The 27297-nt window shown below is 34.5% G+C and overlaps 2 protein-coding genes across 2 annotated transcripts; one reads left to right on the top strand and one right to left on the bottom strand.

Moving 5' to 3' along the window:
• Positions 1-11396: 11396 nt before the first annotated feature.
• Positions 11397-13661, top strand: LOC127081443 (growth-regulating factor 2). Its single transcript, XM_051021691.1, is given in 5 exon segments — positions 11397-11815; positions 11893-12024; positions 12221-12599; positions 12720-13286; positions 13288-13661. Coding segments are annotated over 5 exon segments (1314 nt in total). The 5' UTR covers positions 11397-11658; the 3' UTR covers positions 13367-13661.
• Positions 13662-16450: 2789 nt separating this feature from the next.
• On the bottom strand, positions 16451-18119 carry LOC127079542 (uncharacterized). Its single transcript, XM_051019929.1, has 4 exons — positions 17874-18119; positions 17424-17482; positions 16931-17095; positions 16451-16760 (listed from the first exon to the last, which is right to left on the bottom strand). Exons 1-4 carry the CDS (start codon positions 18117-18119, stop codon positions 16451-16453), a joined length of 780 nt encoding a protein of 259 aa, XP_050875886.1.
• Between the last annotated feature and the right edge of the window lie 9178 nt (positions 18120-27297).

Genomic DNA, 27297 nt, shown 5'->3' with positions numbered 1-27297 from the left:
ACACATAATAATCTTTGTTGAGCATTGTGTATTGCAACTGTGATAACTTCCAAATAAGATTGGATTTTCTTAGTTTGGGTTGAGACTTTGTGTGGGTTTTTCTTGAATAAAACCCTTGAGGTTTTATCCTCCAAGAATTGGGGGGTTTTGCACTAACCTTTGCTTCGCAGATTCAACCGAGTGAAAAGTTTGAAGAACAAGAGGTTCGGTCAAACAAGTAGCGATAAACGGAGGATTGTGAAGAAAGCTTAGGGTTCAAGAAACTTGCTTTCGAAATCAGCCGAGCTGAAGTTTTGGAGAACGAGGCGTTCGTTCAATAAGGTAGCGGTAAACTGAGGTTTGTTCGAAGTGCTTGAAGAACTTGGTTCGACTCGAATCAAGGGGAGAAAATAGAATAAGATCTGCAACAACTTTAGAAGTTGATCGCCAGTGATCATTTGTTCTCATGTATTGACTTTGCAACGTGTTAATAGAAACATCTCAATTCTAGATTTAGAATTGAGGGCAGACGTACCCTAAGAGAGGACGATAAGGGAACTGCCTCAACAAATTCGGTCTTGTTCTCTCTATCCCTTAACTCTTTAAAATTCTGCATTAATTACTTTGTGTGTGAAATTGATCGTAAAATCAATATCGCTTGATTGGTGTGCATATCAACTGTTCGATAAATTATTTGAGTAAAATTCTGCACATTCAACTTAAGTGAAATTGATACTTGGTGTGAAGTGCACATCAAGTGTTCGACAAAATTAATTTCGCACAAACTTAGTAATATTTTCCTTGATCTCTTATTGTGTTGACCATCATTAGAGGTAGCGATATCAAGGATCATAGTAGTTAATTGATTGTGTTAGATAGGGGTTGATTTTCTCTATCTTAAGTAATTCCATTCGGTTCACGTATATCTGATCTTTCCATTAACGAGATCGTTTAGACGATTTCAATCTAGGGTGCTTTCGCAACCGTTGAAAATATTTTTAAAAAGCGCTTAATTTCAAAACGGATCTATTTAATCCCCCTTCTAGATCGGTACTATCGTCTAACAAGAGTTAGTGGGGTTCGGTTGAGATCCCACGAACTATGGATAACTGCTAATGATGATGGAGTGTCTTGGAAATCGCACGGCCGAAAAAAGTCATTATCACATATGAAGTCATGAGTAACCATAAGACAGCTAGCCAAAATATGAAACGTCAAAAGGCCAGCCTCTCGATCGACGTGCTTATGTCGAAGCCAACCTTTTTAGGGGGAAATTTGTTAGCTGACTAATTCCGGCTAAGGGAGAAGGCCTACTTCGACTAGGGGATCTGTCGGAACCTCCTCGACAGGATGGTGGACGAGTCTGAAAATTGACACCTGTAAGCCTTGGTCGAAGTCGAAGGTTTTGGGCGGTGAAGGAAAACGTGGACACTCAAGGAGATCGTGGGTAGTTATTCGCCAAGATGGGGGAAGTGGACTGACGTGTGACATCATGAGATGGTTTTGTAACCTCCAGACGGTTAATTTTAACTAGTATTTAAGCCAATGTTAGGTGAGATTCTAGAGGTGGCAATTAGAACATTTGCAGTAGGGGTAAAGCTTGAAGTATCAAAGCGTTTACGAGAAAAAAGTCACTCTCCTCACAAAAATGTATTTTGCGTCCACTTTATATTTACAAGTCATTTAATCTTATAAAGTTTACCCTTTGTCTTTCTTGCTTTATCGTCTATACGTTTACTTTTACTTTATTTTTTACTACGTTTCTGACTCATCTAGAGTTGCGTCTACACTTTTTAAGCCTTTCAAGAACATTGTTTACCAAATAATCATACATCCAAACACTAAGTCCAGGACTTTGTAGCCGGTCCTGCAAGTAACCCTCTTATAGGAAGGCTAGAGATTGTTGAGCAAACAACAATTAGACACTAAATAATACTCATTGTGCGCATCATTTTGAGCAGCGAGAAATGCAATGTAAATGTATTATTATGAGAGAGACAATAATTTGATTGAACTCACTACATGCTGTCACACTATAATAAGAAATGAACAAGACATAATCAAACTTTCATATTTTTCATTCAAGCCAAATCTCTCAAAAGAGAAATATTATAACACCATAACCATAATTGTTCTTGATATAAGGAATAAACCTTACAAAGTAGCTTGCCAATAGTGAAACAATTGCTTAGCAAAACATTTGGAATTACATTAAAAGAAAACTAAAACTATAAGCATAAATTAAGGCTTTCTCCGAGAGATTGGAGAGAAAGGAAGGCGAGGATTTTGAAAAATAAAAATGATTGAGTAAAAAGAATATAAGGATTTTAGTTGGGAGAATTTTGAAGAGTTTGTTTTTATTCATAACATTAAAAATCCTCTAATTTGGGAAACTCAAAATTTATATTGAATAAGGTTTTTGGAGGGATTAAACAAATTGTTCAAATATAATTTTTGTTGTTATTAGTATTTTAAAAATATATTAATGATAAACATTATTTTATCATTCTAAACAATTTTTTTTTAAAATGTTAAAAATTTCACAACTAAAAAAAATATTTTTTAAAGCACTTCCTTCCAATCTCATACAAACTCCCAAATATAGTCTAAAGGTTAGTTAGAACTTTTTCTACAATATGACTAATTTCTTTGGTTATGAAATACCGCTCGTTTGAATGAGTTTTAATTTTTAATTTTTGAATTTATAAATTAATTTTGAAATAAAGTTTTGAAAAATAAAATATATCCTGGTAATCTTATTTTTAAAATTTATTTTAAAGTTGCACAATATTATAAATTTGCCATTAATGAAAAGTGTACTATTTTAATTGTTTTGAGAAAAAGGAATATGCACTGACAATGTAAAATATTTTTACACTGCCAATCAATGAGACTCGTGTATCCCGCCACATCACACTTTTATTTTTAAAACACTGTTATAATTTGGTAATATAAAATGTTTTGATTGGATGTCAATGTAATATTTCTTCACACTGACAGTGCACTACCTTTAACCTCAATTGTTTTTTATTCTTTTTAATTTTCAAAATTTAAATAAAAAATTAAATCAAAAACTAAAATCTAAAAAATCTATTTCATTTTTTTTTAATTTTTAAAACTCTTAAATAGAGTGTATTTTTAAAAACACTTTTGTAAAGTTTGTTCCTGATATACACTATTTGGTTAATCTCCCTGAGGCGAGTCAGATGTGATCACAATCGTCAGGTCTGTAGGGGGTATTTTTTGTCTCTATCCTTCTTTTTCGATGTGAAATCTTTTTATACCTATCATGCCTTCATGCGCCATTTAAGAGCTGTACCTTCAAATCCCATATTTTAAATGATATTTGATAACGTCTGCCGTCCTATCTTATTATCATGTAACGTCTCCACCATCATTTTCGGTAACTCTCATGCAATCATGGATCCACCTTGTAATCGTCATGCCTGACTGTTCATGTCATCTGCTAGCACCCTAATGAGACCGGATCCGAACTGCTCATGTCATCTACCAACTCTCTCACGGGACCGGGTCCGACCTGCCGATGTCTATATATGCATCTCGACATGATTATCTCCTTATACCCTACCTCAATAACTCGGTCTTGGTAATTTCAAAATATACATAATCCCCCCGATCACGAGGTCCAACGGAATAAAGTGTTCAGACGTAAAGTCTCGAAATTCCTTCTTCCTTGAGTCAGTCACCTTTATGGAAAGGTACCGTGTGATAGTGGATTCTAAAAGAGTAATTATGACAATTGTTTTCTCTTTCCTTGTCACCATACCAGTCAGAGTCTGAATAACATATCAGCTCAGCATCATCTGATACTCCAGATGGAAACAAAATTACATGCCTCAGAGTCCCTTTTACATATCTCAAAATCATGACTGCAACTTGGTAATGTGACCACTTTGGTTTACTCATAAATCTACTCACCATTCCAACTGCATAACATATGGTAGTCTTGGAGTTACACATATATCTCAGAAATCCAAATAAATGTTTGAAGGTTGTAGCATCTACATCATCGCCATCATCATCAAAATACAACTTATGATTTGTCTCAGCAGGTATGATTGCTGACTTATAATTCTGTTAGAACAAGATTTGGTTCTGCAACTATACCTTGAGTTTTGATGATAACAATGTTATATTTGTGTGAGAACAATTTTGTTACCCTAATGGTTTGTTATTGTGTAGCTTTAACAACCAGTTCTGATTCTGAGTTTATGACGTGCAACATCATCAGTTTCTGAATATTGTGTTCCAAATTTCGCTTCTACGTTAGTCATGAGAAGTTCTGAAAGATGTCAAGTTGCTGCTGCAATGCTCTTTCTGCTTCTATGCTGATTCACTCTTGAGAAATTTCTGAAGAGACGTTATGTTGCTGCTGCAACGTTCTCTCCGCTTCTGCTTCTGGATGTGATTCTAATCATCAAGCTTCTGAAGAATAGCTAGCTTATGAAGTTTTGTTACTTAGCTGAAGATTCTAAAGATCTCAAGCCAAATGTTGAGGTTATCAAGGTTATGACTGAAGAGTCTGAAGATTCTGAATCCAGCTGTATGTTTCTTCATTTCATGCTTCATAAACTATTCATCAGAAGCCAATGAATTTGAAGATAAGATCAAAATGGATATGTGATCAAATAGTATATGATACAAATCAAATATTCCTTCCACTACCTGATATCGTGGGCTATGGACAATAATATACATTACATCTGTCACTGAAACTATGGGCAAATGACTGTACTATGTATTAGTCCTTTCACCAATCCAACAGTGGACAACTACTCTATTGGTATCCCCATTTCCCCACCCAACAGTCTCTTTTTCATGCTATATAAATAAGACTTTGGGACTTGAAGAAAACTACTGCAACAATTTCATAAGATTGTTTTCTACGTGAAAAAGATCTAGACTTTGTTCATACTTTTCTTTAAGTGTTTGTTTTTCATTTATGTACAAATCTGCTTGTGTAGAAGCATCTTGTAAACACAAAACCTTTGATTCAAACTTGTTGTTTGTGATTACTTAAGGAGACTAGGGTATAGTCGGATCCTTGAGAAAAGGAAGAATGTTATTCTTTATGATTATTGTAATTAGTTGATTATAATGGATTAAGTCCTTATGTATAAGGAAAAATCACCTTGGCGGGTGGACTGGAGTAGCTTTGAGTTTCAAGCGAACTAGGATAAAAATACTTGTGTTTTTATCTCTTTATTCTTAGTATTTGTGTGATGTTCTTGAGTTGGTAAAAAGCTTTTATTTTTTAAAACCCAATTCAAACCCCCCTTTCTTATGTTTTTCACACCTTCAAATTCATCATCTTAAATCTCTTCAGCAACTCAAGTTCATACTTTAGTTGGTGCACAATAATTCCTTTCTCAGAATGAAAAATCTCCATCTCTAGAAAATATACCATATTTCCAAGGTCAGTCATATCAAATGCACTCATCAACACCTTCTTGAACTTGTTTTTCTCAGAAGTACAACTACCTCTCAAAAGTATGTCATCCACATAAAGACACACCAGAATCACATTTCCTTCAGAAGTATGTTGCATATACACACCATATTCCATTTCACATTTTTTGAATCCCAGATCCTTAAAAAATGAATCAGTCTTCAGATTTCAAGCCCTTGGAGCTTGTTTTGGCCCGTAAAAGGCCTTATGCATCTTGTACACCATCCCTTCTTTGTTCTCTTTTATAAATCCCGGAGGTTGTAACACATAAAATTCTTCTTGCAATGGACCATTCATAAAATCTAACTTTACATCTAAATCTATAAGAGGACAATTCTTATTTGCAGTTATATCAATAGCCAACCGTATGGATTCATGTCTGGCTTCAGGTGCAAACACTTCAAAGTAGTCTAAACAAGATATTTGTAGGAATCCTCAAGCTACTAACCTTGCTTTATGCTTAGCAACTAAACCATCTAGCTTAATATTTATCTTGAAATCCCATCTCACATTGATGGCTTTCTTGTTCTAAGGTAGCACAATCAATTCCCATGTCATGTTTCTTTAAATGGACTCAAGTTGTTCCTTCATGGAGTTCACCCACACATTCTTCTTAAGATCCTCATTGATGCTAACAAGTTCAGAGTCCACCATCACGGAATTTTGTATGACTTTCCCTTCATAGTCATACTAAGTATCTTGCAACAATTCAAAGTTTGCAAGTCTCCTTGGTATCTATCTAACTCTCTATGGTCTCTGGGACTGTGCAAGTTCACTTTCAAAAGTAGGAACACCTTCAAAATCCCCACCTTTAGAAGTTCCACTTTCAGAGGTTGGACCATATTCAAAGGTTGGACCACCTTCAAAGGCTGGACCACCTTTAGAGGCTGGATCATATTCAAAGGTTGGACCACATTCAAAGGCTGGACCACCTTCAGAATCAGATCCACCATCAGATTCAAACTCACCTTCAGAGTCAAAGTCATCTTCAAAGCCAGAATCACTTTCAGAGTCATAGTCATCTTCAGATTTAGACTCCCCTTCAGAGGCATAATCTCCTTTAAAGGCAGAGTCTCCTTCAGAGGAAGAATCATACTCTAGTGTTGACATTGCACTAGAGTTGGATTGAGACTTTCTCCAATCCCATGTTTCTGATTCCTCCACTATAACATCTCTACTAACTTCAACTTTGTTGGTGACTGGGAAATAAAGCATATAAGTACTTGTATTGTGGTAACCTATAAGCAACATGACTTTTCTTCTGTCATCCAATTTCCTTCTAGTAGCATCTGGTATATGTTTGTAACATACATAACCAAACACCTTGAAATGGATGGAACTTTGCTTTCTTCCAGTCTATTTCTTAATAGGATCTTCTTCCTTCAACTTCTTTATTGGACCCCTATTGAGCACATATATTAAAGTAGTAATTGCTTCACCCCACAATTGCTTAGGAAGATTCTTCTCTTTTAGTATGCTCCTTGTCATGTCAAGCAAAGTTCTATTTCTCCTTTCAACAGTACCATTATGTTGTGGAATGTATGGATCAGTCAACTCATGCTTAATACCATGTTCCTCACAAAACTTCTTAAACTCTATTGAGTTAGAACTCACCTCTACCATCAGGTCTGAGGATCTTTAACCTTTGTCCACTTTGATTTTCAGCCTTCACTTTGAACTTCTGAAACTCACCAATCACCTCATGTTTGAACTTAATTAGTGTTACCCATGTCATTCTTGTGAAATCATCCATGGAGGACATGAAATACTTGTTCCCTCAAAGTGAAGGTACCTCAAATGGACCACATACATCAGAATGTAGCACACCTAAAACATGTGTTGCTCTTAGAGGCATTTATGATGAGAATGGAAATCTTGGTTGCTTGCCTTTCATGCATGTATCACATGATTTCTATGGTGCCACAATCTTAGGAATTCCATATACCAGATTCTTTGAACTCATTTGCCCTAAGTTATTGTAGTTCATATGCCCCAATATCTTATGCCACTACTCACTTTCCCCTTCATCACTTCTTGCACTAATACATTAAGTGTCTGCTGTTCCAACATTCACCTTGAATGTTTGTTTCTTCCCAGTTCATATTGCATAATTGAATTCTGATTACAGTCATACAACTTCAAGAAATTGTCCTTCATGATTACAGAAAATCCTTTTTCAATCAGTTGATCTACACTCATCAGATTGTTATTCATGTCAGGAACATACCATACATACTTGATAAGTATAATTTTTCCATTGTTCAACTTAACTCTGAAATTTTCCATTCCTTTAGAATTTAGATACCCATCATCAACACGTTTGATCTTGGTCCTTTTACCAGGGTCAAAATCAACCAGCCATTGTTTGTTTCCAGTTAGGTGATTTGAGCTTCCAGTGTCCATATACCACTAGTCTACCATTGATCCACCTACATTCTCATATGCTATCAATAGCACAAGCTCATCATCAGAATCTGTTATGACTATGTTGTCTTTTTCACCCTTGCTCACTTTATTTGACCAGCAATCAACAACAAATTGGCCAAACTTATTGCAACTATAGTACTTAACCTTTCTCTTGTAAACCTTCTTCTTTCCCTTATGAACATTATAATGTTTCTTATCAGAATTAGATAGTTATGACTTATGAAGACCACCACCTTACTTCTTCTTACTCTCTAACCATTCTTGCTTATGGTTCTTCTTTCCAGAAGAAACTTTCAGAGTCTGAGATTTCAGAGCCTGTTCTAACTCTGGTTCAAAGTTTCTTTTAGTCAGACTAGGCATGGCAACATAACCCGTACCTGCGGGTATCCACCCGAACCCGACCCGAAGTTGACGGGGAAACCCCACTTTGACTGGGTTTGGATTTTCCCTGATTATAAAATATGAGGATGGATTGGGTAATGAGGACACTAGTACCCACCCCGCCCCCGCCCCCGAACCCGCCTCGTTTATTTCATTATGTACAATATTATTTACTTTTGATAATTTAGAATATTAAATATGTGGTCAATGTTTTGATATTTTAATTTGAATTTATTATTTAAAATATTTGAAATGTATGTATGAAATTGTTTTTGATGGCTTTATTTTATTATTTGTAATGTAATTTTATTTTGGAAAAAATATATATTTCTATTAAAAAAATTGATTTCACTAAATGATGGTGGCGGGGCGGGGATACCCGAACCCAATCCGAACCCGTTTGGGACGTGTTTGGGTTTTGATTCTCCATCCCCGTTTGGGTTTGGGGCGGGAAACAAGGATTGTTTAGGGAAGGTAAAAACCGTCCCCGACCCGCCCCGTTGCCATGCCTAAGTCAGACGCAACCCTTGTGCCTCTAAACTACTCTGAAGCTCTTCAATTCACATGGTGTTGATATCTTTAGAGTGTTCTATGGCTACAAGTATATAATCAAACCGAGGATTAAGTGATCTCAATACCTTTTCAAGTATTCCTTATTCAAAGAGCATTTCTCCACAAGTCTTCATCTCATTAGTGACCACAATCACTCTGGAGATGTAATTAGGTATCTTCTCATTGTTCTTCATGCTGAGTTTTTCATATTTCTTACATAGGGACTAAAGCTTGACCTTATTCACTAATGCATCACCACCATATCACCATACTAGTTTATCCCATGTTGCCTTTGTCGTTGTCAAGTTAACAATTTTCTCAAACACCTTTGTATCCACACACTGATGGATATAAAACAACGCCTTTTGATCCTTATTCTTTGTTTCACGTTGCATATTTCTCTTCGATTCTATTTCATTTTCTACAACCGGCGTGTAACTGTCATTGACGAGATCAAGAACATCTTGAGCTCCAAACAACACACGCATATGAATTGACCACCAATTCCAGTTCTTTCCGTCGAATACTAGAGGCTTTGTGTTCAAGCTACCATTCATATTGTTAATCTTCGTTCTTGATCAAATCACTCAGGTCTCACCAACACTCGTGTTTCAAAAACCCTGGGAATCAAGATATGTGATTCTCTCTGATTTTGAACTTTAATTCAAAGCAAATTTTAGAACCGAAATCATCACACACCTCACTACACTCGTGTTTCCCTGTGAATCAAATTGGAGCTATGGATACCAATTATTGGAGTTCAACAATGAACCTCCATTAACAATGCACAAGAATATGAAGAAGATGAATATGAGAGAGAGAGAGAGAGAGAGAAAGAGAATGAATGAATTTTCTAACTAACTTTCTCTAATTGCAAAATTTGAAAATTTGTTACAAATTCACTTGAATTGAGTTTTTATACAAAGACTCAAATGAAACTCAAATTCAAACTAAACATAAATTCAATGCAAATGTAAATGAAACTAATTTTGAATGTTGAATTAAATTTAACAGGCATGACCTATGGTTGGTCCCTCAAGGCTTTCTTTCTTTGTTTTTTATCCTTGAGCTATATATGTAACATGTTGTCGTTATTGTCTGTAAGCTTCACGCCATTGAGTTCTTCTCGTTTCTCAATTGAGTGCATATCCTATTATTTTTCAAACATTTAGCTTTAATCTGACCATTCTTACCACAATGATCAAATTTTAGTTTAGAATAATACCCCTTCCATTTCCTCTTATTCGTTCTTGACTGAAATGTTGAGTCTGATTCAACTTTATTTCCCTTTCTTTTTCTAATGTGGATCATGATTTTTTTTGTTGAATTTGATTGAACACTCGTCGAAGATAAGACATTAATTATGTATTCAAAATGGTTCCTTTAATTTGAGCATATTGCTCATTATCAAAGCCCCAAGAAATATGTGAATTCATTGTTCATCTTCCTTTCAAGTTAATTCTTTGGAAGCTCCACAATTACACAGAGGTAAGGGTTGTAACTCTTTCAACTCATCAACAAGACTCTTGCATTTGGTGTAGTTTGTTACGGTTGTGTATGATTGTTTCTACATCAAACATAAATTTCTTCTTAATTGATGAATTAGTGGTGTGTTGGTTTGAGCAAAGAGTTCTTCAAGATTGATCCACACATCTCAAGTTGTTGAAGCATGTGAGATAATGTTGTGCAATTTTGGTTATGTTGCATTGATCAACCACGTCGTCACCATTTAATGCTCATTCTTCCAATCATGGTATTTTTTTAAATTGAGTTGATAGTTTCTTGATGGTTCCATCAATGAAACCTAGTTTTATCTTCGTACACAAAGTTGTCTTGACTGATCCTACCCATGTACGGTAGTTTTCTCCATTCAACAGTGTTGTCACAAGTGAAGTTCCAAAAGATTATCAGAGTTGCTTAGATGATAGGGATGTATATTCTTTATTTCACGTTTAGAGACATCTTTCTTCTCCAATTTTTGTTCTGAATCGGGACCAGGTTCAGATGCCATAAAAAAAGTAAATAAAATGCTTTCAATATTTAAGATTAACTCAAATATAATAACTGCAGACTTTTATACAGACTGCAAAGATAACAAATTATTCATAATAAAATTCTATATACCTATTAGATTCTATGAGATAACTCTAACTTTACAATTATTTTTAATATTTTCTTTCTTTTTCTGTGACTCTCTTTATATCACTCTCAGATGTGTTTTTTTCTTTTTTTTTTACTCTCACTTGATTTATTTTTTCGTATTTTTTGAGAGTTTAAATAATGTAACTTTTAACTAAATAGATCATCTAAATTATTTCTTCTTTCTATGAATTTCAGCTGAAATTTCAAAAATCTTATTATATTATTTTCACAAAAAATAAAAACATTAAATGTCAATTTAGTAAATAAGGGTAAAATTATAATTTGATGTTCATTAAATTTTGTATATAATGTAATGATAAAATAAATTATTAAGAGTTAGAAAATTGAACAGCATTGGTGTACAAAGGTTATAACTTTAACCTTAGATGCATGAAGCTATAGATACCATAATAATGATGAGAGATGAAAGTATAGAATAGAGAAGAAAAAAAAAAGTGAGTCATCTTTTACTAGTTTGTCTTTTAGTGATGGTGCGAATGTTGGAAGCATGGAAACAAATCAAAGGCCGAGAATGACGGCAACCCATAACACAATCATAACTCTCACATCTTTATTTCCATTCCAACAAATATCACAAAAAGACACTCAAAGCTCATTCCTATATTATTATGAATTTATGATTACCCTTTCATTACACAATATAAAAACTTTGTTTTCTATTTTCAGCAATAGTGTGGAGTTTCATTATGCAGACCAAAAGAAGGAACAACAACAACACTAGTAGTTTTGAAGGATTGTCTAATAAGAAGATGATGATGCAGTATCAGCATCCTAATGATAGTTATGGTCCCACAATATACAACCTGTCTTTTGGTGGTGCTACAACAATCCTCAAATCCCAAGGTTAGTTTGTGTTTTCATTATTCAATATACAGAGCAAAAACATAAGTTTCTGAACATGTTTGTATGTGTATTCACAGCTGATGTTATGGCGGCTTCATTAGGGAATGCTTTCACAAGCTCTCAATGGAGAGAGCTTGAGATACAAGTTATGATTTACAAGTACTTGCTGGCTTCTCTTCCTGTTCCTTCTTATCTGCTCTCATCTATGAGTATGTGTATGACCCTTTTTCCCTCAGTTGATTATGGCTTACCTAGAAGAAAACATGATTCATTCACTTTTAATGCTTTTTTAACTTCATTTCTAGTCAAAAGTTTGTATCTTTACCACTTTTCCTGCTACCTTTTGTCGTTCAATCAATGTGTGAACTTTTTCATGACTGTTTCTTGAAATTTGCATTCTTGTAGTTGATGGTGGTTTCAATACGAGGTTATCATCAAGTAGGAACAGTAGTACTGATCCAGAGGTAGGTAGGTGCAGAAGAACAGACGGTAAAAAATGGAGATGTTCTAGATATGTTGCTCCTAATAACAAGTATTGCGAGCGACATATGCATAGAGGTAGTCACCGTTCAAGAAAGCCTGTGGAACTTCACACCAATGATATTACCCATCATCAAATCAAGAGGACCCCTATTCCAACTACAACAAAATACGCTGGAACTTCATCACAATTTCTTGCTTCCAGTGCTTTTCATCCTTATCTCCAACCACCATTTTCCTTGGATAACAGCAGCTTTGCTGTCAAATTAGCTCCATGTTATGTCCCTTCAAATACGCAACCAAGGTAAAATGTTTATATATCTATGTTTTTTGCTTCTATGAAATTACTCTTTACATAGAAATGCTGTAGTTTTGTTATGTACCTGTTTCTTTTCTGTTATTGATTTGGTGAGTTGCATGAAAGGGGCTTCGATTGGACGCCGAATGGAGATCCAATATCTCTTGGTGCTTCTAACTCAGGATGGAACTCTCTGATTCACAACAACATACTTGGAATGACCAATGAAAATTCTTATCTCAATATTAACACTGAGTCTCACTATCTGAGTCCATTTCCACAATATAATAGTTCCGAACTTTCTCAACAAGAAAGACCATTTTGTCTCGTATATAATCCTCTCCAAATTGAGAAACCAAGAGGGTTTAGTTTCATTGATACTTGGTCTAATGCAAACACAGTAGAAAACAATGCCAACAACAACAATGCTTCTGCATCAGTAGCTAAATCAGTAGCTAAATCACCCCTTTCATCGCTTGATCTATCAATGGGAGGTCCACTAGCTGAAGTTCTAAGGCCAAGCAATGTAACTTCCATCAGCGATTCAACAAGCTCAAATCCATCTTCATCTGTCACAACAAACCGTGTCGAATCCATTGGAACTTCAAGAACAGGAACAATGTCATCTCCATCTGGTGTTTTCCATAATAAAACACTCACTTCATTTTCTGATAGCAGTGGTAATAGCAGTCCAACTTGCATCATCAAGACCCAATTCTGAAATGGCCTTACTCAACAAGTTCAATAAACTCTCATGTAAATTAATTAATTAGCACCTTAAGTATTGTTATATTGTTATGTTATGTAATATATATGTAATCTTGCATATTTTCCCAAACTCAATTATAACAAATTAGTACAAAAACAGTGATGAAACAACCTGTGTTACTGTATTATGTGAACAAATCTACTCTTTGATTTGTTGTACCCCCTCCATCTTGTGTGGTCCATACTCAATTGTTGTTGGATAAGATCATAGATCTAACTTTGACTATGTCAACCATGTTCTGTTCTCTATCCCCCAACAATATCTTTATATATTCTGTATCCCACCAATATGTTATCTTATTTTGTAGCAACAATTTAAAATGTGTAATAAATGTAATATGGGTGAAAATTGAAGAACCTTTTGAACTACACTAATTTGTGGATAGAGACTACTGCAAATAATTAACATGGGTAGTACTTTGTTGGAGTCTAGCTAATTTTGTATATTACAAAATAAATAACCATGTACTATGAGTATGAAAGATGAAACGTTTGAGTACAATTTTAACTCTTGTTGCAACGACAAAAATGATAGGCATCAAACATGTGTGTGTGGTTGGGGTGAGGTGAGGTTGTGGGGTTTGAGTTATGTCTATGAAATATCAATTTTGTATACTACACCATCAATCACTTTCATAAATTAGGAGACCCTGTGAAAAATTATCTTGTCTCCTAGATAACACACATTAACATAGTATCATATCTCATAATACTTTTTTTTTCTATTAAATTTGGGGAGGATGGAAATAAAAAAGAAAACTCAAAGATAAATTAAGATCAGCACTAAGGATGGGATTAAATTCAGTTTTGAGTTTTCTCGATTTAAAAATATGGAAACGAGACATAAAATATAACGCTAGTACTAAGGATGAGATTAAATTAGACCTATTAAAATGTTTTTCTAAAAGGCGTAAGCTTATACTGATAATAGAAAGTTTATTTAATAAGATAATCACAATTAAAATTTAAAAAAAATATCCACACACACATTTATTATTTTATGTAAAATTATATATAATTATATATATATATATATATATAATATATATATATATATATATATATATAGAATATATATATATACTAAAAAAATTGGATGGAAGACCTATGAATTTGTATGTATAAATAGTCAATAATATATATTTTATTGATTAATGAAGTAATTAAAGTGATTACTAAATTATAAGTAAAATAAATGGTTAACAACCTATATTTTGGTCTCGTAAATTTTTTTAAATATTTTTTAATTAATAGAATTAACGACACGACTTATATTTGTGTTATAAAATAATTTTTAAAATAAAAGTATTTTTTCATAAAATAATAGTTTTTTAGTTAAATGCCCTTTTTATCCCTTAAATATACACTTGGGTTTAAATTGGTCCCTTAAATTTTTTTTCGTGTCACATTGGTCCTTTAACTTTTTAATAGATGCATATGAGTCACTTTCGTTTGTTTTCCTCAAACGTCCGTTATTTAAGTTATGTGGTTGTTGAGTTGACAATGGTATATCATCTTCCTTATTACGACATTGCTTCTTAATTTTTCATTGTGTATCCGTTTTCTGTAACTAAAATAACATTAGGGAAATATTGGTTCATCGTTTTCATCTTCTTTTTCATCGTTTTTTTTTTTCGTTTTCTTTGAAGCATGAAGTCCGATCAATGTTCTTCGTTTCTAAAGCAGAAGAACTCTGGAAGTTGTGAATCCAGTGTATACATAAGCTCGCGATGTGTACCAAAATGTCATTGTGGAGACAAAGTTGTGATTCATAGGACAACAACTGATAAGAATTTTGGAAAGAATTTTTGGAGTTGTCCAAATTTCAGTTTGATTTAGGTCCAAATGTGATCAACTCGTTTTAATACATATATGAAATTTTCAGTGATACTTGCAAAGAGGGTGTGATTTTTTCAATTGGTTCCATGGGGATTTGGGAGATGAGAAGGGGAAATTTATGATGAATAAGTTGGAAAGCATAGCAAAGGAAATTGATGATGCCAAAAAGGAGTTTGAAAAAAATTAGGGTGACAAATGAAGAATTATGGAAAGTTGTGATGTAACTTCAAACTCAAGTGAACAAGATCTTGAAGTGGAAAAATATGGAATATTATGTTTCTTGTAATCTTATGTGTATTTTTTTGTAGGATGTTTTAAGAGTATGTACCAGTTTCTATGTATCAGTTTTTATGGATGAGTTGATATGTATCAGTTTGTATCAGTTAGCAATATCAGTTTGTATCACTGTATTGTTATGGATGAGTTGGTATGTAACACATTGTATCAGTTTAATATGAGTTGGTTTGTTCAGGAGATTATTGTTTGTACCAGTCCATAAACATATTAGTTTTGCTTAACCAGTTTAAAATATCAGTTCATAAACCAATCCATAAACACAATGTAACACATGTTGTTTACTTAACCAGTTTACAATATCAGTTCACATAACATGAATTCCAAAATGATTTGCATAACAAACTACAGAATTCCAAAATGATTCCAAAATGGCATTGACATGTTCAAAAGACATAATACCAAAATACATGCTAAAACCATTAACTAGACAAAGGCTAAATAACACTAAATGTTCTTCTTTCGTGTGATTCTCTTGGTTGGAGTAGACCTCCTGGTTGTTAGGCTAACTACATTCTTGGTTGTAGTTAATATTATTGTTGGTCCTGGGGTTACAAATGGTATTCTTACACCTAACTTATATGTCTTTCCATTTCCTTGAGTTACTTAAGTTGCACTGTCTTGAGTAGTTGGCCTTTTCCCTTGAGTTGGTTGAGTTGTCTTGCCCTGAGATGACTTAGCTGGTTGAGTTGTTGGCATTTTACCTTGAGTTGATTGAGTTTCCTTTCCTTGAGATAACTGAGTAACATTCAAGTATCCTTGAGTTTCCTAAGATTTCTAAGTAGCATTCTACTTCCTTGAGTTGCATTGCCCTAAGATTGCTGAGTTGCATTGCCTTGAGATTGCTGAGTTGTATTACCTTGAGATTGCTGAGTAACATTTCCCTGAGTTTCCTGCTATGAAACTTGAGTTGTGGGTGTAACCTTACAAGTTAATTTGTTGTGTCTTGCTTTTTTTCACATACTGCACTTGACTATGAAACTCGTTCTTCTCATTTTTATGCCAGTCCCATCAATCTCCCCTTGTTCAATGTTCCCCCTCTTCTTTGGTCTACCAGACATCTTTCTATACTTAGGTGGCTGCACATCCGGAAATGGTGTCTTAACCCAAAGATTTGATCCATTCACATGGTAACTCATATGCTTGTAGACTTCCATGTACCTAGATTTCATGTAATACTCAGGGATATAATCATCAATCTTAAAGTTCCTACTCTTCATAGTTGACAATGCATGAATACATGAAAGTCCTATGAGATCCCATCTTCTACAAGAGCATATATAATATTTCAAATTTACAGTGAATGTTTATGTTGGATTTTCTACATGCCTTACTTCAAACATGTGTTCATCAGACATCCTACAACATGTTTAATATTTTAGTACTAACCCTAATAATCATTGTTATAAGTACCAGTAATAACCAATGTTTCATACCTGACAAGCCATAAGTTGGTGAATGTGCTTGTTCTATCAATCTTCCTTCTAATGTTAGGAAAAATCTCATTATCAGAGACATTTTGAAACCTTATTCTATTGTTTGTGAGTCTCTCTACAATAAAGATTTTGATCTCTTCCAGCATAGTGATTAATGGTTTAGCCCTTCAGTCAATGATAACACTATTAAAAGACCCTGACATGTAGTTGAGAACATAATCACACTTGTTAGTTGTCATAAACCAATCATTTAGGATTCTCCCTGACGGATAACGGGGAAGTTAACCTTTTAGTGTTTTTTAGCAAGAAAAGTTATTTACTCCACTATCTTGGCGGGGTCTTCATCATATGGAGATATGCATCTTCACTGATCAATCTCATTCCTCCCATCTCTCTTTCCCAAGCTTGTAAGTATGTTGATTTTACAACTTTCCATATAATTTCCTTCAACATATTTCTAGGATACCTCTTCCTGAAATTGTTATACAAATACCTCACACAAAATCTTTGTTCAGCATTAGGCAAAAGATCATCCATTGCAGGTAAGAGACCCTGCAAAACATCATACATAACAGAAAATTATCAAGTTTACATAACAGGAAAAAAAGTAATAATAAGAGGAAATAATCAAGTTTATATACCTTTTTTTTTTGTCTTAAATGAATGTGTATGTGAGGCACTCATTTATATCTCCTAGGTCATTAATCATGAGCTTCAAAAACCATATCCAGTTATCCCTATTTTCACTCTGCGCAATTGCAAATGATATAGGAAGCATCTAATCATTAGAATCCCTGCCTACGGATGCCAGAATTTGTCCTCCACAAATCCCTTTCAAAAAGTATCCATCCAGACCTATGACATGTCTACATAATTTGAAGCTCTCCTTACATGCTACATAGCATATGTACAACCGTATAAAAAATGGTCTTTGATCCTTAACACATTCTTGAACAGGTTCAACATTTAGCTTAACTACTGACCCTGGATTAGCTCTTAACAGTTCATGACAATAGTCATAGATTCTAATGTAATCCCCTAAGAAAGAACCATCAACCTTGTCCCTAGTAGCAAGTCTTGCTCTGATTGCTTTAGTCTTGTTTACCCCTACATTCCACTTCCTCAATGCCTTGTCCTTGATATCTTTTACCTTCATCCTCCTCTTGCTCAACCATTGTGTACTCATCATCTTCACATTATACTCTCTACTACAATTATGTTTGTCATTTACCTTCCTTACTTGCCAAGTTCCTCATTTGGCAACTTGGCACAATAGACCTCCCACTCACAACCATCTTTACATCTCACCCTCACCATTTTTTGTCATTTTTTAAACTTCAGATCTCTACCATTTTGAACAACATATGAGGTTATTGTTTCCTTCATATCACTTTCTGAAGTAAAATACATTTTTACCTCCCATTTGTAATCGGACATTATCCTTATGTAACTTGAAAATTGGGTACTTCTTCTTTTTAGCTCCACTACTATCATCACTCTCACAACCACTTTGCAAATATTCCTGTCATTATCACTCCCTTTAAGTTCTTCTTTGTCTTCTTTCTACTTGTCTTCCCCTTTTCCCTTTCCATCACTTTCATATCCAATCAGATTAGCAAGTTTATCTTCCTCCATCTCATCATACCCATCAGAGTCATCCTCAAAAGCTACTTCAATATCACTATCATACTGGTAGATGTCATCCTCACTGTCACCAGAACTGTACTCGTTATGCACCTCACCAACATTGTTTGATCCCATTCCAACATTGGCATCCTTCACTCCAACATTGTTTGGTTCCACTTCAACATTGGTCCTCTCCACTTAAATAAGTGATACAAATGGGCTAATCATATTTGGGTCCTTCTCCACATAGGAAGAGAGCCCAAACCCAACAAATCCCCCCTTAAAACAATGTGGAGGAAATCTCCAAACTGATGATATCACAACAAGATTCAAAGTTCCCTCTTAGTAATGTTTTAGTCATCATATCAGAACCATTATCATATGTATGAACTTTAGCTAATTCCAATAACTTAGCATCCAAAACATCATGTATCCAATGATATCTCACATCCATGTGTTTGGACCTATTATGAAAATTCAGATTCTTACTAAGATGAATAGCGCTTTGACTATCAATAAATAACACATATTTGTCTTGAACAAAACCAGGCTAATGTAAAAATTTCTTCAACCATAGTAACTCTTTACATGCTTTAGTAATTGCAATGAATTCAGCCTCTGTAGTAGACAATGCTACACACTTTTCCAATATAGACTACTAAGCCACATCCCCCATGAAAATTTAATCATGTAGCTCGAAGTGAACTTTCTAGAATCAATATCTCCAACCATATCATAGTCAGAGTACCCCACTAAAGTAGGCTTATGTCCTCAAAAACAAAGCCTCGCAGAAGTAGTACCGTGAAGATACCTTAAATCCATTTTATAACGTTCTAATGCTCTCTAATTGGATTTGACAAAAACCTACTGAATATACCAACATCATGTGCTATATCTGGTCTTGTACACACCATTGCATACATCAAACTACCCATAATAGACGCATAAGGAACTCATTTCATATAAAACGCTTCATTTTCACTTGAAGGACTTTGATTAGAACTCAACTTGAAATGAGTAGCAAGAGGAGAGCTTACCACCTTAGAACTTTCCATTTTGAATATTTGCATCACTCTTTCAATATAATGTTCTTGTGACATCTAAAGTTTCTTCTCTTTTCTGTCACAAATGATTCTAATGCCAAGAATCTGTTTAGCTGCTCCCATATCTTTCATGGCAAATGACTCTCCAAATTTCTTCTTTAACCTGTTAATGTTAGAAATAATTTTCCCTACAATAAGCATATCACCAACATATAACAACAGGATAATGAAGTCATCGTCAAAAAATTCTCTAACAAAGACGCAATGATCTGAAATAGTTTTCTGGTATCCTTGATCACACATAACAGACTCAAACTTCTTGTACCACTACCTTAGAGCTTGCTTCGACCCATATAAACTCTTTCTCAATATACACACATGATCTTCTTTACCTTTAACTTGAAAACCATAGGGTTATTTCATGTAGATCTCTTCCTCCAAATCATCATGAAGGAAAGCCATTTTCATATCCATTTTCCCAACCTCTGAATCAAGAGTAGCAACCAAACTCAATACGTTCTAATTGATGACATATTTACAACAGGTGAGAAAATATCATTAAAATCAACACCATTTCTTTGACGGAAACCTTTCACCACTGATATGGCTTTATATCTTGGAGACTTATATTTTATCTCATGTTTAACTCTATAAATCCATATGCTTTCCGAAAACCCTTTTGCCTTTAAGCAACTTCACTAAATCATAAGTGTGATTATCATGCAATGATTTCATCACATGATGCGTTGCATCCAACCACTTTTAATTTTCATCACTTTCCATGGCCTATTGGAAACACTCGGGTTCACCCTCATCAGTCAAGGTCACATACTCATCTGAATTATATCTTGTAGAAGGTTGTCTCTTCCTGTTAGACCTCCTAAGTTGAACTTGAGATTATTCTGGAGCATCGCCAAGATTCTCATCCAGTGACATATAACTCTCCCCTTCACCATAATTAGTTGAAATATTACCTCATCTCTGAGTTTTTGATCATCAACACAATCATTTGGATCACCATTATGGTCGTCACCACCAATAACATCTAGATTATGACTAGGTAACTGAACTGGATCAACATTAGACAAACTGATATCTCTCTTGGGTGTATCCTTCTCTACCTTATCAATGTCTTCAATAGTATGGTATTCCATAAACACCTCATCACGAATTCGAATAAGCTTATTCCCTACAAGATCATACAACCTGTAACCAAACTCATCTTGCCCATAGCCGATGAAGATACATTGTTTTGACTTTGCATCCAACTTGGATTTTTCATCCTTTGGAATATTCACAAAAGACTTACAACCAAAGACTCTCAAATGATCATACTTGAAATTCTTTCCAAACCAAATTTTGTCTAGAACTTCACTGTTCAAAGCAACATTAAGAGTGTTATTAAGAACATACACTGCCATGTAAAGTGCCTCGCCTTAATAATGATTAGGCAACTTAACTTCAGAGAGCATACACCTTACTCTCTCAATTAGTGTTTGATTCATACTCTTAGCTAAACAATTTAATTGAGGAGTTTTAGGAGGAGTCTTTTCATGTGGAATTCCATGCTCCTTACAGTAGGAATCAAATGGTCACTCTCTACCAGTGTCTGAACGAACATATTTTAGCTTCTCGCCTGTCTGCCTCTCAACCAAATCATGGAATTCTTTGAAATTTTCCAACATTTGGTATTTTGTCTTTAAGGCATAAACCCAGAGTTTTCTGGAGCACTAATCAATGAAGGTAATAAAATAAAGTGCACCACTAAAGGATTTTACCTTTAATGGACCACAAACATCAGAATGTACCAATTGAATAAACTTTGACTTCCTTGAGGGAGGATGTCTCTTGAAAGATACTTTAGTCTGTTTACCAGCCATGCAATGAGAATACTTCTCTAAATCCCCATTCTTTAATCCATGAAGCACATCTTTTTTGACCAAAACATTCAACCCTTTTTCACTAATATGACTAAGTCTTCGGTGCCACAAAGATGCTTCTATGTTGATAGCATTCACACTGTCCCTAGAAACCAAAGCTTTTGTCCAATATAATTTAGAAATATTTTCGCCTCTAGCCACAACCAAGTTACTTTTGTCTAGTTTCCACTTTCCAGAACCAAAGTGACTGTCATAACCACAATCATTAAGCATATACACAAAGATCAAATTAAAGCGGACATCTGGAGCATGTTTGACACCTCTAAGCAACAATTGAACTCCTATGTTTATTTGCAAGAAAACATAACCAACACCAATTACCTTAGATACACCATAATTACCCATCTTCAACACTCCAAAATCACCAGAAGTATAAGATGTGAATAAATCCTTCCTTGGTGTAACATGCAATGTAACACCACTGTCAACTATCCAGATGCTCTCGTCTGATACAAGATTAACAAACTTATGATCATGGAAAATAACAAGATCATCACTAGTATCAGTAGTAACATGATCATCATCATGATCTTCATGGTCTCTTCGTTTAGACTTACCCTTCTTTCTTTTGTTATCTCTTTTTCACTGATAGTAATACCTCTGTATGTGTCCTATTTTGTGACAACAATGACACTCCAGATTCTTGTATTGCAGCTTGGACTTGCTTCTTCTATTCTTCGTACCACCCTTTGGTTCCTTTTTATGACTTTTCCCCCTATTTTCAGTGACAAGTACCTCAAATTGAGATGAAGAACCATATGTCTTCCTTCTCATCACCTCATTAAGAATACCACCCTTATCCATTTCTAAAGAAACAACATCTCTAGAAGTAGAACTTATGATAGAAACCTGAAACGTCTCCCAAGACTCTAGTAAATATATCATTAGAAAATAGTCCCAAAAGTCCTTAAGGGTCAACAATAAATATAGGACAACAAACCGAAGAAATAAAGACACAAAAGAACACCAATATTTTAACGTGGAAAACCCCTCAATATGAGAGTAAAAATCACGAGTCATCCAGACTAAAGAAATAGTTCCACTGTAATCAATTAAGGGTACAAGAGAGTCTTAAAGTGATTCACAAACTAGGGCTAACAACTGCAAATCACAAATTAAACTAGCTTACAAATAAGAATAAAAAAGATGAGAACTTTCCCAAATCTACAGCTTCAGTGAGAGGCATATATCTCTCACCTCATACCTTATTTTTAAATTATGAATGGAAAAACGTTAGATACATGTGTTACAAAACTTCCCTCCAAATTTAAGCTTGATCAAACGGTTAACAAATCGGGGATCATCGATTTAGTGAGACTGATTTCAGAAAAACGAGAATAGGTTTCTCTCCTTTTTTCTCTCTTTTGAATCCTTACTTTTTCTCTATCTCTCTCAACCCTAAATTGATCTCTCCACTTAAATAAGTGAGATAAATGGGCTAATCATATTTGGGTATTTTTCAACATAGAAAGGGATCCCAAACCCAACAACATGTAGCATGCCTGGTAATACCAACCGTTTCTAGATGCTCTTAGTTTATCAGTAGTAGCAACAATGACACACCAAGTCAACTGTAAAATGTAGTAGGTTAAAATAATATTTATATTTTAAGGAGGAATTATATATGAATAATTAAAAAAAATATAAAGATACTTACATCCAAAAGCTTTATAATATCACTCCGACAAAGAGGTGTAGCTTATGAAATGAACTTATCATAAATAGTAAGTTGAGAGTCAGGAGAGTTTTGTGACCACATATTAGAATGTGTACTCATAAGTTAACTTGAAGTATCATGAATTTTAGCATTAAGAAGCATGTCAACATGATTGTAAATGATTTAGAAAGGATTCATGCATCAAGAAGAGATTTTTATGCATCAAAAATTGAGTTTTTGTGTGAAAAACACTGCATAGGCCGACATATACGACTTTAGGTCGACCTGTAGAAAAATTTCTTCAATATAGGTCAACATATAGAGTGGATAGGTTGACACCAGCTCTGCATTATTAAAGCCTGTAAGCTTTGTCTCATGTGTTGCCTTGTCAAGTCGACCTATAGGGAGCACATGACCTTTATAGGTCGACCCATGCTTTAAACAGGTCGACACATGACCTGTATAGGTCAACACATGGCTCAGATAGGTCGACCTATAGACCTTAAGTCTTGATTTTTTTTTTATTTTTTCAATTCCTTTTGCATTCCTTTTTGCCTTCATTCACTCATGCATATAAATACTACATACATGCATCATTCTCTAGTAAGATTTCTAGAGTGAGTAAAATCTACATGAATCCAGAATTTCAAAGCATTTTCATCATCTTCAACTCCATTTATGCATACATACAATCAAACTACACATAATCATTTTTTGATTGGGTGCCATCTAGATTAGGGTTGATAACGTCCAATTAGGTTTGTTGTACCGAAAATATTGGGTTGAGAACTTTGATGGATTCAAATAAGAAAACTGAGTTGGGGTTTTCCTTCAATATCTTTTAGGCTTTGAAGGTTTTGGACAAGATTGTGCAATTCGGATACGATCGAGTGAAAGCCTTGGGACAAGGGAGTGCCTTACAAAGGAGTAGCGTGAGACGGTGAATCGTGTTGGCAAATCTTGGGTTTCAACAAATGTGCGCTTGGGATTAATTCAACCGGGTGAAAGCCTTGTGACAAGGAGTGCCTTGCAAGGGTTGTAGAGGTGGTAGAGTAAACATCAAACTTAGGGTTTGTAGAGTTCAATTTCTTCATCTCTTGTATACACATATTTTACAAAAGTAAGATATACTATAATATCTCAATTAAAATTCGAATTGAGGGCAAACATACCCATATCAAGGTCGATTGGGGAACTGCCTAAACAAATCATTATGCACACACACTCTCTCTCTATCTCTTTTATTTTGTGGTTTGCAAATTTCCGATTACATTGATCATTTGATCAACATTGTTTGGATCATAATTTTGAATGCGTTTTGAAATTTTTGTTATTGTGTAGATCAGAAACCATTTGGTTGTGATTGGATTTCTAAGAACACCAAACACTACATAAAGCTCCAAACATAGTTGATCGCACACTAAGTATTCGACAAATTGCTTGACTTAATTTTTTGTTTGTTTTGTTCATTGGAGATAGACTTTTCCTATTGTATTGTATTCAACTAAATGTGATTAGTTGTTATTGATTGAATTATAGATTATTATCATTGCTTTGACACCTCTGTGCATATACGAGCTTTTTGATAGTAGGTTCTGTTAGAGGATTTTTGATCCAAGAAATCTTTGAAACTTGCTTCCGCACTATAAAATTGTTCAAAACCAATTTTGGTTCAAGTTTTAAACTTGTGATCTATTCACCCCCTATAGATCTAGGCCTATCTTCTAACAAGTGGTATCACGAGCTCTGGTTTATTCTGTGCTTAAGATTTGCTTATTAGATAATGGCTATCGAACCTAAAGGGGCGTATAATAGAGCACCTATTTTTACCGGTGAGAATTATGTCTATTATAAAGCTTGTATGCATATCCATATCAACTCCGTTGATAAGGGTATATGGGACGCCATCATCAATGGTCCTAACGAAATTACATTGACCAATGGTGAAGGCGTTACCATACCAAAACTGGAAGTTCAACGGAATGATAATGATAGAAAGTTGTGGTCACATGATTGGAAAGCATAAAATATTCTCATATCCGCTTTAGGTGTTGATGAGCATTATCGTGTTTCCCATTGTGAAACCGCGAAAGCTATGTGGGACGCATTAGAAGTTTCCCATGAGGGAACTAATGAGGTCAAACAAGCTAGAATCAACACATTAAATCAAGAGTTTGAACTATTTCATATGAAGCATGGTGAAACCATTGCCGACATGCAAAAGAGATTCACACATCTTATTAACCGGTTGAATGCTCTAGGTAAGCCTATTCCCAATGACATTACTACTAATAAGGTTTTGAGATGTCTTAACCGGGAATGACAACCCAAGGTCACCACTATTAAAGAGGCAAATGATCTTAACTGACTTAATCTCACTACTTTGTTTGGAAAATTGGAAGAACATGAGCAAGAAATCACTTGATTGGAAAAACATGAAAAAGATTATGAAAAGAAGATGAAAAAGGAGAAAGGTAAAGACAAGGTGGAAGAGAAGAAGAAGTCTATTACGCTAAAGAGTTCAAGATCAAATTCCTCGAACAATGAGCATATTGATTGTGAAACTAGATATGACAAGGACTCCGAAGAAGAAGATATAGGGTTGTTCATAAAGAAGTACAATAGATATGTGCGGGAACAAGGAAATAAGTACTCCGAAAAGAACCATGGAAAATATAGAAGGTTTTCATACTCCTCAAAAGAAGATGAGAATAAGAAAGGTAGGATTAGAAGTTCATGCTACAATTGTGGGCAAACAAGTCATTATAGGCCGGAGTGTCCTAAAATTAATAAATAAAAGGAGAAAGGTCATCACAAGGGATTTATCAAGTCTATAAGAGCATATGTTACTTGGGAAAACGAAAGTGATTCGTCAAGTGATGAAAGCTTAAACTCAAGCGTCGAATCGGCAAAGATGTGTTATATGGCCAACAAAGGAAAGAAAAAGATTGTAAGTCACTCTAAGCCTAAATCTACTAATGACTTATCTTACTCTCAATTACAAGAATCTTTTGAGAATCTACAAAGACAAGCCATTTTGCTTTCAAAAATCTAGCTTCAAACAAAATAATTTTTTCTCATGTGGAAGCTAAAATTTTAGAAAACGAAAAGAATATGGAAGTACTAAGGTAATCTATGGTAGATATTTTAAAGGATAAGAATAAGGATAAATAACCTTCGTAGTTTGGTTGTGAGACTCGCCATATTTGGAAAAAAAAGGCAAGAACTCTTAAAGCAAAGTTGGGCAAGGCTTTGCAACCCAAAGTCACTTTTGCTATTGACATTTAAAAATATGATATGCCTTCTCATAATACTTATAGAAGGTATAGTTATGTTTAAAAGAGTTCAAATAGCAAAATAACATCTTCTCATAATGTTTATTGTCATTATTGTTGCATGAAGGGTCATACTATTGCAAAATGCAACTTTAGGAGACTATTTGTCCCTAAAGGAACTCATCAATAGTTGCATAGATGCAACCAAAGTCTCACTAATCGTCAAAGACCCAATGAAAATTGGGTACCTAGCACTATTCGTTGATCTTGCAGGATAAATATCTTGACTTATTGAAAAGAGTATGCGATCTCTATTATGGAAGATCAAGGCATAACATGGGTGACATCTCCTTATTGCTTTGACTATGTCGCAAGTAAGATGAGTTGTGTTACCAAGAAGGTTAACTTTTAGTGTTCTTTTAAGTGGTAAAAGTGTGTTGATTATTAATAATGTTTTCTATCCTAGAAGTGTCGGAAAATGTATTATTCTTAATGATGTAAGTTATCTTTGACAAGACATACTCAAGTTCATAAAATTGGGGATTGATCAACCTAAGATGAGAAAACACGAGGAGGAGCAAGATGATTGTCATAATTGAACAATATTGAAAGTCCAATTGTTAGGATGATCATCAACTCAATAAGACTCTTGGATATACTATCAATCGCACCTTCAAGTACTTGTATAAAGATAAAAGTGGTAAGAACGTTTTTATTTCGATTGTTTCTATGGCATGTTTTACATTCATTCCAACTTTCGTTCGAGAGTTCCTTGTGGAATGCAAGTGCATCCTCCATCATTCGTACGGTGAGGTAATATCGTTTC

The sequence above is a fragment of the Lathyrus oleraceus genome, chromosome 5 (assembly GCF_024323335.1).
Source record: "Lathyrus oleraceus cultivar Zhongwan6 chromosome 5, CAAS_Psat_ZW6_1.0, whole genome shotgun sequence".
Taxonomy (NCBI): Eukaryota; Viridiplantae; Streptophyta; class Magnoliopsida; order Fabales; family Fabaceae; genus Lathyrus; species Lathyrus oleraceus.
Note: the sequence above shows the minus strand (reverse complement) of the source record. Positions and strands in the feature narration are given on the sequence as shown.

Bases quoted from the DNA above. Each gene is read 5' to 3' on its own strand.
- LOC127079542 (XM_051019929.1), bottom strand. From the start codon at position 18,119: ATGATGAGTACACAATGGTTGAGCAAGAGGAGGATGAAGGTAAAAGAT. The intron at 17,483-17,873 runs GTTAAGGATCAA...GATGTTTTGCAG, and splicing joins TTGAACCTGTTCAAGAATGT to GGTCTCTTACCTGCAATGGA. The intron at 17,096-17,423 runs GTATTTGTATAA...CATTGACTGAAG, and splicing joins GAACAAAGATTTTGTGTGAG to GGCTAAACCATTAATCACTA.